General features: G+C 32.7%; 4 protein-coding genes across 7 annotated transcripts in view; 3 read left to right on the top strand and 1 right to left on the bottom strand.

The window, feature by feature from the left end:
• Positions 1 to 72: 72 nt before the first annotated feature.
• Positions 73 to 3758, top strand: LOC117231679 (cyclin-L1). 2 transcript variants are annotated; one of them, XM_033490339.1, is made up of 5 exons: positions 73 to 105; positions 169 to 410; positions 511 to 695; positions 2175 to 2759; positions 2843 to 3758. In XM_033490339.1, the coding sequence occupies exons 2-5, from the start codon at positions 180 to 182 to the stop codon at positions 3087 to 3089; spliced, it is 1248 nt and encodes a 415-aa protein (XP_033346230.1). In that variant the 5' UTR covers positions 73 to 105; positions 169 to 179; the 3' UTR covers positions 3090 to 3758. The 2 variants fall into 2 exon arrangements, with proteins under 2 accessions (XP_033346230.1, XP_033346229.1); XM_033490338.1 differs by having other exon boundaries at positions 73 to 410.
• Positions 3698 to 4942, bottom strand: LOC117231683 (leucine-rich repeat-containing protein 51-like). The gene is made up of 3 exons (XM_033490346.1): positions 4759 to 4942; positions 4323 to 4396; positions 3698 to 4233 (listed from the first exon to the last, which is right to left on the bottom strand). The coding sequence occupies exons 1-3, from the start codon at positions 4896 to 4898 to the stop codon at positions 3752 to 3754; spliced, it is 696 nt and encodes a 231-aa protein (XP_033346237.1). The 5' UTR covers positions 4899 to 4942; the 3' UTR covers positions 3698 to 3751.
• LOC117231681 (borealin) lies at positions 4915 to 6963 on the top strand. 2 transcript variants are annotated; one of them, XM_033490345.1, is made up of 3 exons: positions 4920 to 5023; positions 5120 to 5997; positions 6028 to 6963. In XM_033490345.1, exon 2 carries the CDS (start codon positions 5120 to 5122, stop codon positions 5984 to 5986), a length of 867 nt encoding a protein of 288 aa, XP_033346236.1. In that variant the 5' UTR covers positions 4920 to 5023; the 3' UTR covers positions 5987 to 5997; positions 6028 to 6963. The 2 variants fall into 2 exon arrangements, with proteins under 2 accessions (XP_033346235.1, XP_033346236.1); XM_033490344.1 differs by having other exon boundaries at positions 4915 to 5997.
• A 159-nt stretch (positions 6964 to 7122) lies between these two features.
• LOC117231675 (Hermansky-Pudlak syndrome 3 protein) overlaps positions 7123 to 12165 on the top strand; it is a 30163-nt gene continuing 25120 nt past the window's right edge. The window contains exons 1-3 of one of the 2 annotated variants that reach the window (XM_033490329.1): positions 7123 to 10497; positions 10588 to 10702; positions 10773 to 10974. In XM_033490329.1, the coding sequence (XP_033346220.1) occupies positions 7273 to 10497; positions 10588 to 10702; positions 10773 to 10954 (3522 nt within the window). In that variant the 5' untranslated portion in view covers positions 7123 to 7272 and the 3' untranslated portion in view covers positions 10955 to 10974. Of the gene's footprint in view, positions 10498 to 10587; positions 10703 to 10772; positions 11377 to 12165 lie in introns of those variants that run through there. The other variant, XM_033490328.1, reaches the window with a different exon arrangement.

Here is a 12165-nt window from a genome sequence, read left to right as displayed (position 1 = left end):
CAGTAGCGACACAAAATAAGCGAATTCTATATGAATTACACTTCTTGAAATAAGCACATACATAGGTTTAACCTTATATGTCGGAAGTATGGTATTGGAGAAAATGTAAGGCTAACCTTTTTCACCGCAAGTGCGTGAACTTACTATACTTTTTCTTTGTTTAATTAGTATAAGTTGAAATGAGTAACGCAAAAGAAAATTCTACGATACCGGCAAAAAATACGGTAACTGTTAATACGAAAGCTCATGGAAAAATCGTGTTAACACTTCAAAATTGTCTTTTACCTGATGAAAAACTAAACTCGACGCCGTCGCATTTAGACGGATTGGATGCAGAAACTGAAACCGATCTAAGAATATTAGGATGCGAATTGATACAGACTGCTGGTATTTTACTGAAACTACCCCAGGTTTGTAATTATTTTCACAAATAAACAAAATGTTTGTAAACGCCATAACCTCTATAACCTTGGAACACATAGTCTCTACTTTTATTATCTTTTTGAATAGGTCGCAATGGCCACAGGGCAAGTAATATTCCAACGATTTTATTACAGTAAATCGTTAGTTAGACATAATATGGAAACAACTGCAATGGGTTGTATTTGTTTAGCTAGTAAAATTGAAGAGGCCCCGAGACGTATCAGGGATGTTATCAATGTGTTTAATCACATAAAACAAGTTTCCAGTCAAAAGTAAGTATGATTCTTTGTTTTTAATGTTATTAAATTTTATATATATTTTATTTTATTTATTTAATCTTAGTTCGTGCCTTTCGGCTTTGGACGACTTCCAAATTACATCTCTTATATTGCCTTTACTTATATCTAACGCTTATCCTTCTTTGGCTTTTGCTTCCTTGCTGTGCTCCCTCCCTGTCGTTCCTCCCCCTCTTCTGCTGCTCTTCTCTTCACTATTATCGCTTTCATTTCTGCCAGTCCTTCTGCAGTCTCCTTCGGCGCTTCCCCCATGTTCCTTGCTCCTCCTGTAATTTCCCATTCCTCTACTACGTGCTTCAGGTCCTCCTCTCCTTTTTTGCATAATCTGCATCCTCTTTCTCCCTCCTCTTTCCAGTGTTCTCTTGCCTTGGTTTCGTTACCACATCTAAATCTTGCTACCATACTTTTGTCCTCCCATTTCATCTTTCCTTCTAGGTACTTTGGTGGTCCTTCTTTCGCTATGTTTCTGTAGTATCTGTTGTATTTAGATTCTCTTATCCTTTTCTCCCTCTCCTCTGTTCTTTCTTCTATAGTCTGGTTCGCTGTCATTCTTTCTTGTCTATCTCCTGCCTCTCCTTGAGTCCTTCCCTCTCTCACCTCCTCTAACCTCCTCTTTCTTTTCCTTGCTCTTTTCCCTTCTTGGCCCTTTCCCTAATTCCTTTCTTTCTCCTTTATACATTCCTTCACTAATTCCTTCTTCGATTCCAAAGCTTTCTCCTCATACCTTACTGCTCTTTTCAGTGCCTTTTCTCTAATTTCCTCTATCTTGCACTCCTCTCTCAGGATGTAGTTTAGCATTATTGTGTCTAAGCCTGGCAACCATCTCACGTATCTCCTTTTTACCCTGTCCAGTCTCTCCTCTATGTTCCATCTCCACACCTCTGCTCCATACAGCGCTACGCTCTTTACCAATGCTCCAAACACCCTCATTCTCCTCTTATAATCCCTTTTGAATATCCTTTCTCCTACGCTCCATGTCTTCTTTATCGCAATTGCTGCCCTCCTTTTTCTGTCTTGAATATGTTCTATATATAATTCTAGTTCTTATTTCCCCCATCTCCATTTCCTTTGCCTCCTCTTGTTCCTTCTCTTTTCAAACACTACTACTTTCGTCTTCTCTGTACTCTGTTCCAGTTCCACTTCCTCTAGGAATGTCTTAAATCTCTTCATCATTTCCTTTAGCTCCTCTTCTCTGTCCGCTATCAATACAGTGTCATCCGCGTATGATAGTAACCATACCTTCTTGTCTCATACCACTATGCCTCCTACTTGCCCTTTCTTCATTTCCTCTTCCAGCCCTGCTACATAAATGTTAAACAGTGTCGGGATCTCCTCTATCCTTCTAGTTAACTTCTCGTTCACCCCCATTCTCCTCATTATCTCCCCCAGTTTCTTCCTATAAATTTTATATATATATGAATAACAATAATATACTAGATTTGTTCTTCTTTTTAGGCCAATACAACCTGTAATACTTGATCAAAATTATGTAGCCCTGAAGAATCAAGTAATTAAATCTGAAAGGAGAGTCTTAAAAGAGTTAGGTTTCTGCGTCCATGTAAAACACCCTCACAAAATTATTGTTATGTATTTACAAGTACTGGGACACGAAAAAAATCAGGCTTTAATGCAACAATGTTGGAATTATATGAATGATTCTTTAAGGTCTGATGTGTTCTTGAGACATCAACCTGAAACTGTTGCTTGTGCATGTGTATATTTGGGAGCAAGACAGCTACAATTACCTTTACCTACTTCACCTGCTTGGTTTTCTCTTTTTAAAGTTAATGAATCTGCTATTAGAGATGTTTGCCGTCGTATATTACGACTTTATTTCCGACCCCGTGTTAAACCGGAACAGTTAGAAAAACGAGTAGAAGAACTTCGTCGACAATACGAGGAAGCAAGAACCAAAGCAAGAAGTGGAGATGTAGATAGCCACACACCTAGCCCACCACTGCCTAAACATCATAATGCCTGGGGTGGATTCATTAGCCGCAGTGGTACGCATGCTGTGCCAGAAAGAACAAAGTCACCTAGGTATGATGTCATGAAAGAATGAGAAAATAAAGTAATAAAATGTAATTATTATCGTAATTAAAATCGTGTTTTCCTTATTTTAGACGATCAAAATCACCAAGTACTTCACCATCTAGAGGTGAAGGAACAAAGCATTCCAAGAGAAAGAAACATAGTAGAAGCAGATCTCGCAGCCATAGTCATGGACGTTCTCGAAAACCGAAAAAGGCTCAGCGAAGACGATCTGGCAGTCATAAATCATCACGTAGTCGTTATAGATCACGTAGTCGATCACGAGATAGAGATGTAGAAAAATCAAGTAAACACCGCAGTAAGCACAGACGACATTGAGTGTATGAGGAGATCATCATGTATATTACAAAAAGGAATATTGCAATTACGTGAACAAGTTATATTCAATTTGTAATATAATATGGGGCCTTTTTTTACCTCTGTTGATTAACCCATTTGCATCCAAGCGCGGATTATTACGCAATCGGACGACTGTCTTCTATCACCAAGCGCGGATTATTACGCGCACTGCGACTACTCTTTTTTTATTTCCATTTTAATCTAAATAATTTTTGTTTTAAATAAATAATTTTTACTTTTTTCCTCTGTTATAAAGAATGTAAGGTGCGATGTTTGCGAAGTAACATCGTCTACCAATCGTTTTGAGCAGTAAATTTTCGATAAACTCTATAAAGAATTCGGAAGTCATTTACTGCACCTACGATCGACCGCACGCGGTGATAGGGACCAGTCAGTCCTCTTAAGTAGGGCCATGATGCAAATGATTAAAATGCAATTTAAATAGAACAATCGATTCCACTGTATGGTATCTTGAGTTAATTTAACGATGATAATAGTAGGTTTTAAATAAATTTTTTCTAAGAGTGTGCGTTAAGTCACATGTACCTCAAGGAAGACGGTACATTTTAAAAGAATATTACAAGTAATGATACTTAAGAAGGCGTGTATTTAATACAAAACTTGAAAATAAAGTTTTATATTCATGTACTACCATATATTATTTTGTAAAATCCAGCCGGTGCTGCCTTCTTCCTCTCAGTTGATAGTACCGCTGAAAAGTCTAGCGTTGTTAATTGTGGAAGAATGTGAACGATGTATCCTCTATAATATGGAAGATTTTCAATGGGATTTCCATGTAGCGTTAAAGATTTAAGAGTTGATAACTTTTTCAATTTTACAACATCATTTATATCCGAAATATTGTTTCCATGCAAATAAAAAATTTTTAAATTCGGAAAATGTGTAATGTCATCAGCAATTTGTTCTATCTCATTGAAAGAAAGATCGAGCCAACTAAGGTGCGATGGATCATCGAGAAGCTTTTGTGCAAGATTTTCAAATCCGAACATTGATGTCAATGAATTATTGCTTAACCACAAGGAACATGTTACAAAACGATCTGCAGCTGTTCGTAACGGAATTTTACCCGTTCGTACTGCTTGTGGGCGTTTATTTGCCAATTCTTTTGTAACAAAATAAATATTTTTATTAATATTATCTTTCAATTCAGAAAATATATCATTTTAATAATGCATCATATTACTAACATACCATTCATTGTGGTTGCTTTTTTGAATGACAAGTCTAATGGAGCAGCTATCAACATCTCTTGCCGTTCATTTCGTCTATAATCAGAAAGTGGTTTTTCATAATACATAGTAGTGTCCATTTTAATGTTTGAATGATAAGGTCTTGACAAATTTTGCAGAAACTATGCCAATATTAATATTAAGAATATATGCAAAACGTTCACTTGAAATTATTTGCCAATTCTTAATATCATTACTAAAACTTCCATTCTTCATCTAAAATTCTTGTTTCCATAATTTTTGATATAGATAGTCACTTATCCAATAATTATTATCATATATCCGTTATGTATATAACTTAAAACAAAAAGTAATAATTTCAATTACTTATGTAATTTTATGAATAAATTTAACTACTTTAACAGCTTATAATTGTGAGAGATAAAATAATACGCAACCTAAGAAATTTGACGCGGGTTTTTTTCTTCACGTAATTTAAATCAAACTGAGTACACTGATTGAAGTGCATTTTTGAACACATAGAATGTAATACGTGTAAACGGCGACAGGTTGCTCTTTGTACGTATTCTGTAACCATTTTGTCATTCTGTACTTTTCTATAATCATTGCTATTGAATTATAAACTGTTAACGGCGGTAAGCTAGATTGAAAACATTTTAATGTAAATCAGACGAACAAGGAATTTGTGAATACTATTTATATGTAAGCTCACATTTAGTTTAAACTTGAATAAACCACGTGTAATAGAAGAAGCAAGGAAGCAGTTTGGTTACATCCCTTATTTTTTGCCTGCTAAAGATGCCACGCACAAAACATGTTCGGAAACCAAAACAAGAACAGCACTCTACAGAAGAAAGTGACTTATTAATCAAAGATTTTGAACGACAGGCACATTTGCGAATATCGAAGCTGGAGGCAGAATCAAAAATGGCGATAAAAGGTCTTGAAACTTTTGTTGATGTTACCTTATCTCGGCTTCCGATTGAAATACGACAGATGACTCTTGGCGAGATACTCAATCGTGAGGCTGACGAAGAGAAAGAAAATTGTAATGAAGTTTCGTCGTCCGTCGACGACCGTTCACTAAAATTGGCTCCAACGGAGAAAAGAAAGAAAGTTGGTAAAAGAATTACTAATGGGACGGACGATGGATACGTTACTGAAAGTGTTACGACAACGCGTACATCAAGAGCTAGAAAAGTCGCACCTCCTACTACTAGAAGAACACGTAGTACCTCAAGAAATAGTAAAATGAAGCTTAGTGAAATAAACCTAGAAACTATAAGGAAGATAACAAAGAAGGAGCATATCAACAACATATCTATGAAAATCGATAAATTTAAAACTCCTGCTGCTACAAAACCTGGGTTTAACGAATTTGATCTTGTAACTCCAAAAATAAAACCTAATACACCATTAAATGTATTAAGACGTCCAAGACAAGGAGAAATGGTTCTTAGCATGCAAGGTAGCCCCTTATTGGTTTCTGCGGTTATTCAAGAAGACATTGCTAACATTAATGTACCTTTGCGTAATGGCAATGTTATGTCCTTATTACCTAATGATGGTTTACGTATGTCACACATTCCTACATTAGATGCAGAAACCATGAAACAGCTAGAAACTCTAAAAAATCACATTGAGAAAGTTATCTCAACAAAATAGTTAAGATAATCGTTAAGATAATAGTTAAGATAATAGTTAAGATAAGGTAGATTTTTATAGGGTCCATTTCTCGCATTGTCATTGCGTGTCAATGAAATTGATTTTAGATCAAAGTATTTTGTGGATTGTGTCAATTTTATTGCAAATAACGAATGAAATAAATGTTATTATATGTTCATTTAATATATATTTGATTAACATTTGTTACAATCTTTTTATACCTTATGATAATGATAATTTTATAACATATTAATATAACATATGATTATAGATTAAGAAAATTGATATTTTAAAATCGGATTAATATGATAACAATGCATGTATATGTATAATTTTTATGTAATAAAAATTAAAAGATGAATTGTGATTTGTAACTTGAATGTATCTAATTCATTATAGGATATATTTTAAAAATCGTTACAAAAATTAATATTTAGATTACTCGTTTTTATATTTTTTTAACTATTTCTGGACAGAGTTCTTTTGCATTTTATATTTTATAATTATCCTACATTTCGAAACAGCATATTTATCACATTTGGCGGGCAAAAACTAGTAGAGCGCGTATGTAGCACGATTATGTTCTAACCATTAGTGTACATGCGCGTACTAAAAGATCTGTCAAACGAACGAGCTATATTTGCATTCTTCTACTTTGTGATATTCGTAGTGTTTTTAGATTGTACAAAATCATGTATAAAATATCTTAGTGCTCATTTCCACACGACGTTAGTTGGTTTTCTCGTACTTTATCGTAATTTGTCACTTTCAATATTCAATGTTTGTCACATAATGAAGGTATTAAATGTATAAAACATGAATTAGAAATGTCAAAGTACGCGTCATTGAGTTCGTTAACACGGATTTTTGGGCGGTCTAAGATATATACCTATTAATCGGAGCAGAAAGAAAGCGATATTTCGGTGATATCTTCTTACGCTTAATTCTATATATTATATCTCGTTGATATTGAAAAATTTCGAAAAAACAACGAACTTATTATTCTGTCACACATTTTGCAAGTAACTTGTGTAGTAATAGTTTAAAAATGTAAAATAACCTTCAACGAATTTTATGCTAATTTATATCTTTAAATATTGTTCGATCACATTATGTAGTAATGTAAAAAAGTATGTTTTATATCAGATTTGAGCAAAATAATTATTAACTTGAATTCATGTTCAATTTAGTTGCAAAGGTGATCAACTTACTATAATTAGATATAGTATTTTTTTTCATACGTAAGATAGGTATGTTTAAAGAGCTCTTTTAGCACAAAAATCAACATGGTGCGTGTAATCACAGTACATAATTTTCTGGGGCAAAATATCACTCAAATTGAGGAGCCAACTGCAAGCTGTATAGCAAATGCATCTGGACATGAAATGCTACTCCTAGCATTGTCAACTCATTGCGTCGAAGTTTGGGAATTGATGATATCTGATATTAAACTACATACGGTTTTTCCAACAGTTGATATGATTAATCAAATGGTGCACTGTACCAAAGAAGATTATGTTGTAACGTTAGAATCAAAATTATCTAGAGATGCAAGCATTAATAATCATACAGGGAAAACAATTAATAATTTTGTTAGAATTTATGTTAACTGGGCTATGGTAAAAGATCAAAGTCAACCTATGCGTGCTAGAATAGCTGGGCGTGTTACTCCAAGTTTAAATCGACCATTGAATAGCTTAGAAATGATAGAGTTGCCATTAAATGTGCAACCTACACTCATTGCTTGCTGCCAAAGTACTGGCAACCTCCTAGTGGCTTCCGGAAATAGTGCTATTTTACATGAATTTAAAATTGAAACACAGCAAGTATCAAAGATGAAGTTTATAGATTTTGAGGCTCGACCATGGTCCTTGGGCTTTTCATTTTCTCCTACACACATGGAAATTGTTGAAGATTTTATATCAATTATGGATAAAACAAATTTATGTGTTTTTCGATTGACTAATTCAATGTATGAAGATATTGATCAATTGAGTTCTCTAACTTCCACAAACTCTTCATCTATTGATAAAACATCTATATCCACTGATTCCTCTCTTGTGGAAAACAGTAATAATACGACTAATCAAGATGATAACACAATATTGCAAGGAATAAATTCAAAATGTAAAAGTTCTAGTCAAGATCTGCACTTTATTGTATCAGAAAACAATGATTCTAGTGGAACAAGTACAAAATTTAAAGGTAGGAGGCATAGAAGTTCCAAAACAAGTATATGGAGTAAACTGGAGACAGGAGATTTCAGAAAAATAAAATCTAATAATAATGACACTGTTATAAATTTGGATCATTTAGTGTATAATGAAAGGGATGAATTACAAAGATTAATTGATCAAGAAGTTATAGATGGATATTCACAATCCTTGACTATAAATTTACCATCTATAAGTTTGGAAAGAGCAGGACCTGGGCATGCATTAAGTCCTTTCGTATTAAACCCATCAGAAATAAGGATTATAATTAAAACGAATTCTCCTGATTTAGGATGGTCGGAAAATTATACAATAAAAAATTTATTGTCTCTTAAAGTAATGGCAGCTAATAATAAACTTGATGGAAGTTCTGAACTGTTCAGCTGCTCTTTATTGAAGCCATTATACATGAGGAAGGAGTGTAATACTTCTTGTTTAAAAAAATCAATCCTCAGATCAGATAAATATACATATTTGCAGGGCGTAAGTTGCTTCTTATGCACACTGCAAGAAGGATATCTTTATCATTTCTCTGCTACTAGCTCAAATCCTACAGATGCAACTTGTTTAACTACTTATCCATTTACTGCACCTGTTAATCATGTAGCTTTGGAGCATACTGCTTTGCATGCATTGACTGAAGCTGGTCTTGAATCTTACACTCTACGTTTATCTCATCATGTTGCTAGAATGTCTAATGATATAGAAAATGTAAGAGTTACATGCCCTAGTGTTTCTGAGCCTGTTTGTTTAATAGGATTAAGGCCATTTCTGGGGATACAGAAATTATTACATAGCAAAAATTATCTGATCCTCTTAGCCAAAGCAGAAAACTCTTGGACTTTATATTCTTTAATTTTACCTAAATTGGAGAATTTGTATTACGATGTTTTAAACGCAGCGAGGAGTCATAAATCTTCTAGTCCTAGCACATACCGACATTTGTTAGGGGAAGCTCATGCTTTGATACGTTTAGCTAAAGACGCTGTGTATAATTGCTCACACATTAATGAATTTGATGATATCGCAAATAAAAATGGATTGAAATTGAAGAACTTGTATAATCAATCATGCGCGCTGCTTGGAGACTATTATATTCGTTCCGAATATGACTCAGATTGGGATTTCTGTATACCCTATTATAAAATGTCGGGTTTAAAACCTTCAGAAGTATTATCTAGGAAATCGAGTCAAGATGCACCGGGTCTCGTTACGTTTTTGACTGATATACTTTACACGATGAAAAGTGGTCCAGAAGCAGATGCCTTGTTCCAAGGATTTAATATTGTAGAAATAATATGTAAATTAAAGAAACCAGACTTATTGAAATTGATTTTCAGTAGTCCCGTATTACGAGAATATACTACAGAAAAACTAATACATCTTTTATTATTATATGAAACGGACGAATTAGTCAAGTTAGCTTTGGCACTCTTATACATACAAGCTGAAAAACAAGAACAAGCAGAGAAAGTACTTGAACCAGTCTCAGCATTATGTGTCAAGAAAATAGTTTTAGAACATTGGGACCTGTTGTTTGATATGACGGCGATGAAAAAGAGAAGTCCAATGATTCCTACGTTTTCAGATTTCGCTGGAACGTTAATGCGTCAGAAAAATTCAACCTTTGCTGAAATTCTAATACAATTAATCGAAGAGGATGGAATCCTATCTCTTCATCAAATTATACAGGTGTTTTTAGAATATTTACCATCAAGAGTAGGACGAGATGGGCATAATGCGGCAATGACATTACAAGTATTTCTCGAAAAATATCTTCACAACTACTTTAGTACAAAATTGATTATAGATTCGTCTGTTATAAATAAAAATCAAATACGTACGGATTTCGCTTTGGTTGAAGCTTTTAAGCTATTAGTACGATCATACTTAGGCAAGTTAACACAAACAAAAGTGTACAAAATAGAAAATAAAGAAAACGTACAAGAAAATTATGATAACTTCATATTTGTGAAGTTTAGACCTCATTATCTAAACGGGATGCCACCGTATGCGAAAGATTATCAAAAAGTTTTGAATGTGAGCGATCTAAAAGATTTAGCTGATATCGATAAGACTGACTCTGAAAAAACTATACCAACGGAATTGTTTAAATTACAGTCTGTATTATCTTGTGATTTTATACCAAATGAGTGCTTATATGAAGTTAAGCAATTTCTTGAAACACAAGAGATTGATGGCAGTTTATCTTTAAAAGCGTTGTGCATTCAAAATACTGAAGAAACAACAACACTTTTAATGGATAATTGTCCTCAAGCTGTTGTGCAATATGCAAAGGTAAATAACATATATTTCAATCCACTACTTTTACGGTATTTTCAATTTGTTTTTATGATTGAATTTCATAAAATTGTGTTACAAATTTAGGACATATATACTAAAGATTCTGAATGGAAGTATTTAATTGAGTTAACGCAAAATAAGATTGCTGTATCGAACTCTCGACAAGAATTGCAGTGTTTATACACGCAAATTATGAAAGGTAAATTTTTTCGATATATTTATGCTGAAGTATATTAAATTGTATTATAATATACTTTTTATCGTTTCAGCAATTTTGAATTATCTACCACATACGTTGTCCTTAAAAAGTTTACATCGTGTTCTTCCAAAAGATGATGTAATAACATTTCAAAAATGCAGTGAAATGTGTAATCAAATTATGCACGCTGAACATGTTAAATCTTTAATAATAGAAACTGGACAACAACTTTTATCGACTTTAAAATTGTGAGCGCTAATTTCTACTGATCAATTTTATCGTCATTTGATGATAGCATAGGTCCAATTTTAATTATAAAGAAAAAAAAACATATGATCTAAATGCAACAAAAAATTGTGTTGCACGAAAATTATACATTCTAGAGAAAATAGATTCGAAACAAATTGTACTTAATCTAATTTGTTGAAAACGATACTTTTTCATATGGCACGACTTTCATAAATTATAACTTTTTGCTTAAAATTACTTGGCGTTTAACGTAACTAGTGACTTTCTATCTCTGTGATCACATTTCAGACACTTTTTTCATTTATATAGGTGTTTTTTCTTATTGAATATAACTATAAATTTACAAATCGTTATTGAATATACTCATCATTTGTATAATATTTTTAAAAGTACACATTTATTTTAATGCAATTATTTAAAATGCTCGATCTTGATTAAAATCTTGGTCGTGCACAAAATTTTTTATGGATAAGAAGTTGTATTATATATAACAAATTGTCAGAAACTAAAGACAAATACTATAGATAAAATTAATTCACCTATTATTGATTGTTGAAATGTTCTATATAGATATATTGTATTATATCTAGACGTATGTTATCTTTCCCTTAGCTAATGAAATAGTTGAATCATAATTATGAAAAGTTTATACAGAGAACCAAGCATATAGATATTAAAATTTTACAATGTTATATATAATATTTAACGTAATAGATTGCTTTGTACACTGAACTAAGAAATTTTGTAGTAACGATCATTGTATTTTTGACTGCTGTTTGAATATTTCTAAGAATTTGTTAAAAATTGTTTATATTTTAACCGCTAAGGGCGGGGTGGCATGTGTTTAGGAAATCACGTACTGCTAAGGTAGTTACTTTTTATTATATTTGTTGATCCTATAATGTATTTTCATCACTTTCTGAATGTTACATTATATGTGACTTTAATGTGCCTTTAGGATTAATTTCTCTTTGTTACAAATGTAATATAATTATGTTAGAAGTGATCTATGATATTTATAAATTATAAAGAAATAATACATAGCTGTAACTCATATCAGAATGCTTCTTTATTATGTAATCATATTTTTATAATGCTATTTATTTATTTAAAGGAAGAAAGGAAAAGAAGGATGGAAATTATTTTATTGTTTCAGGATCGCTCGTTCCATTTCTTTTTTTACATATGATATTACCAATTTTTCTCTATTGAAT

Source organism: Bombus vosnesenskii, unplaced genomic scaffold (genome assembly GCF_011952255.1).
Source record: "Bombus vosnesenskii isolate JDL3184/JDL3185 unplaced genomic scaffold, Bvos_JDL3184-5_v1.1 scf7180000013273, whole genome shotgun sequence".
NCBI classification, from domain to species: domain Eukaryota; kingdom Metazoa; phylum Arthropoda; class Insecta; order Hymenoptera; family Apidae; genus Bombus; species Bombus vosnesenskii.
Note: the sequence above shows the minus strand (reverse complement) of the source record. Positions and strands in the feature narration are given on the sequence as shown.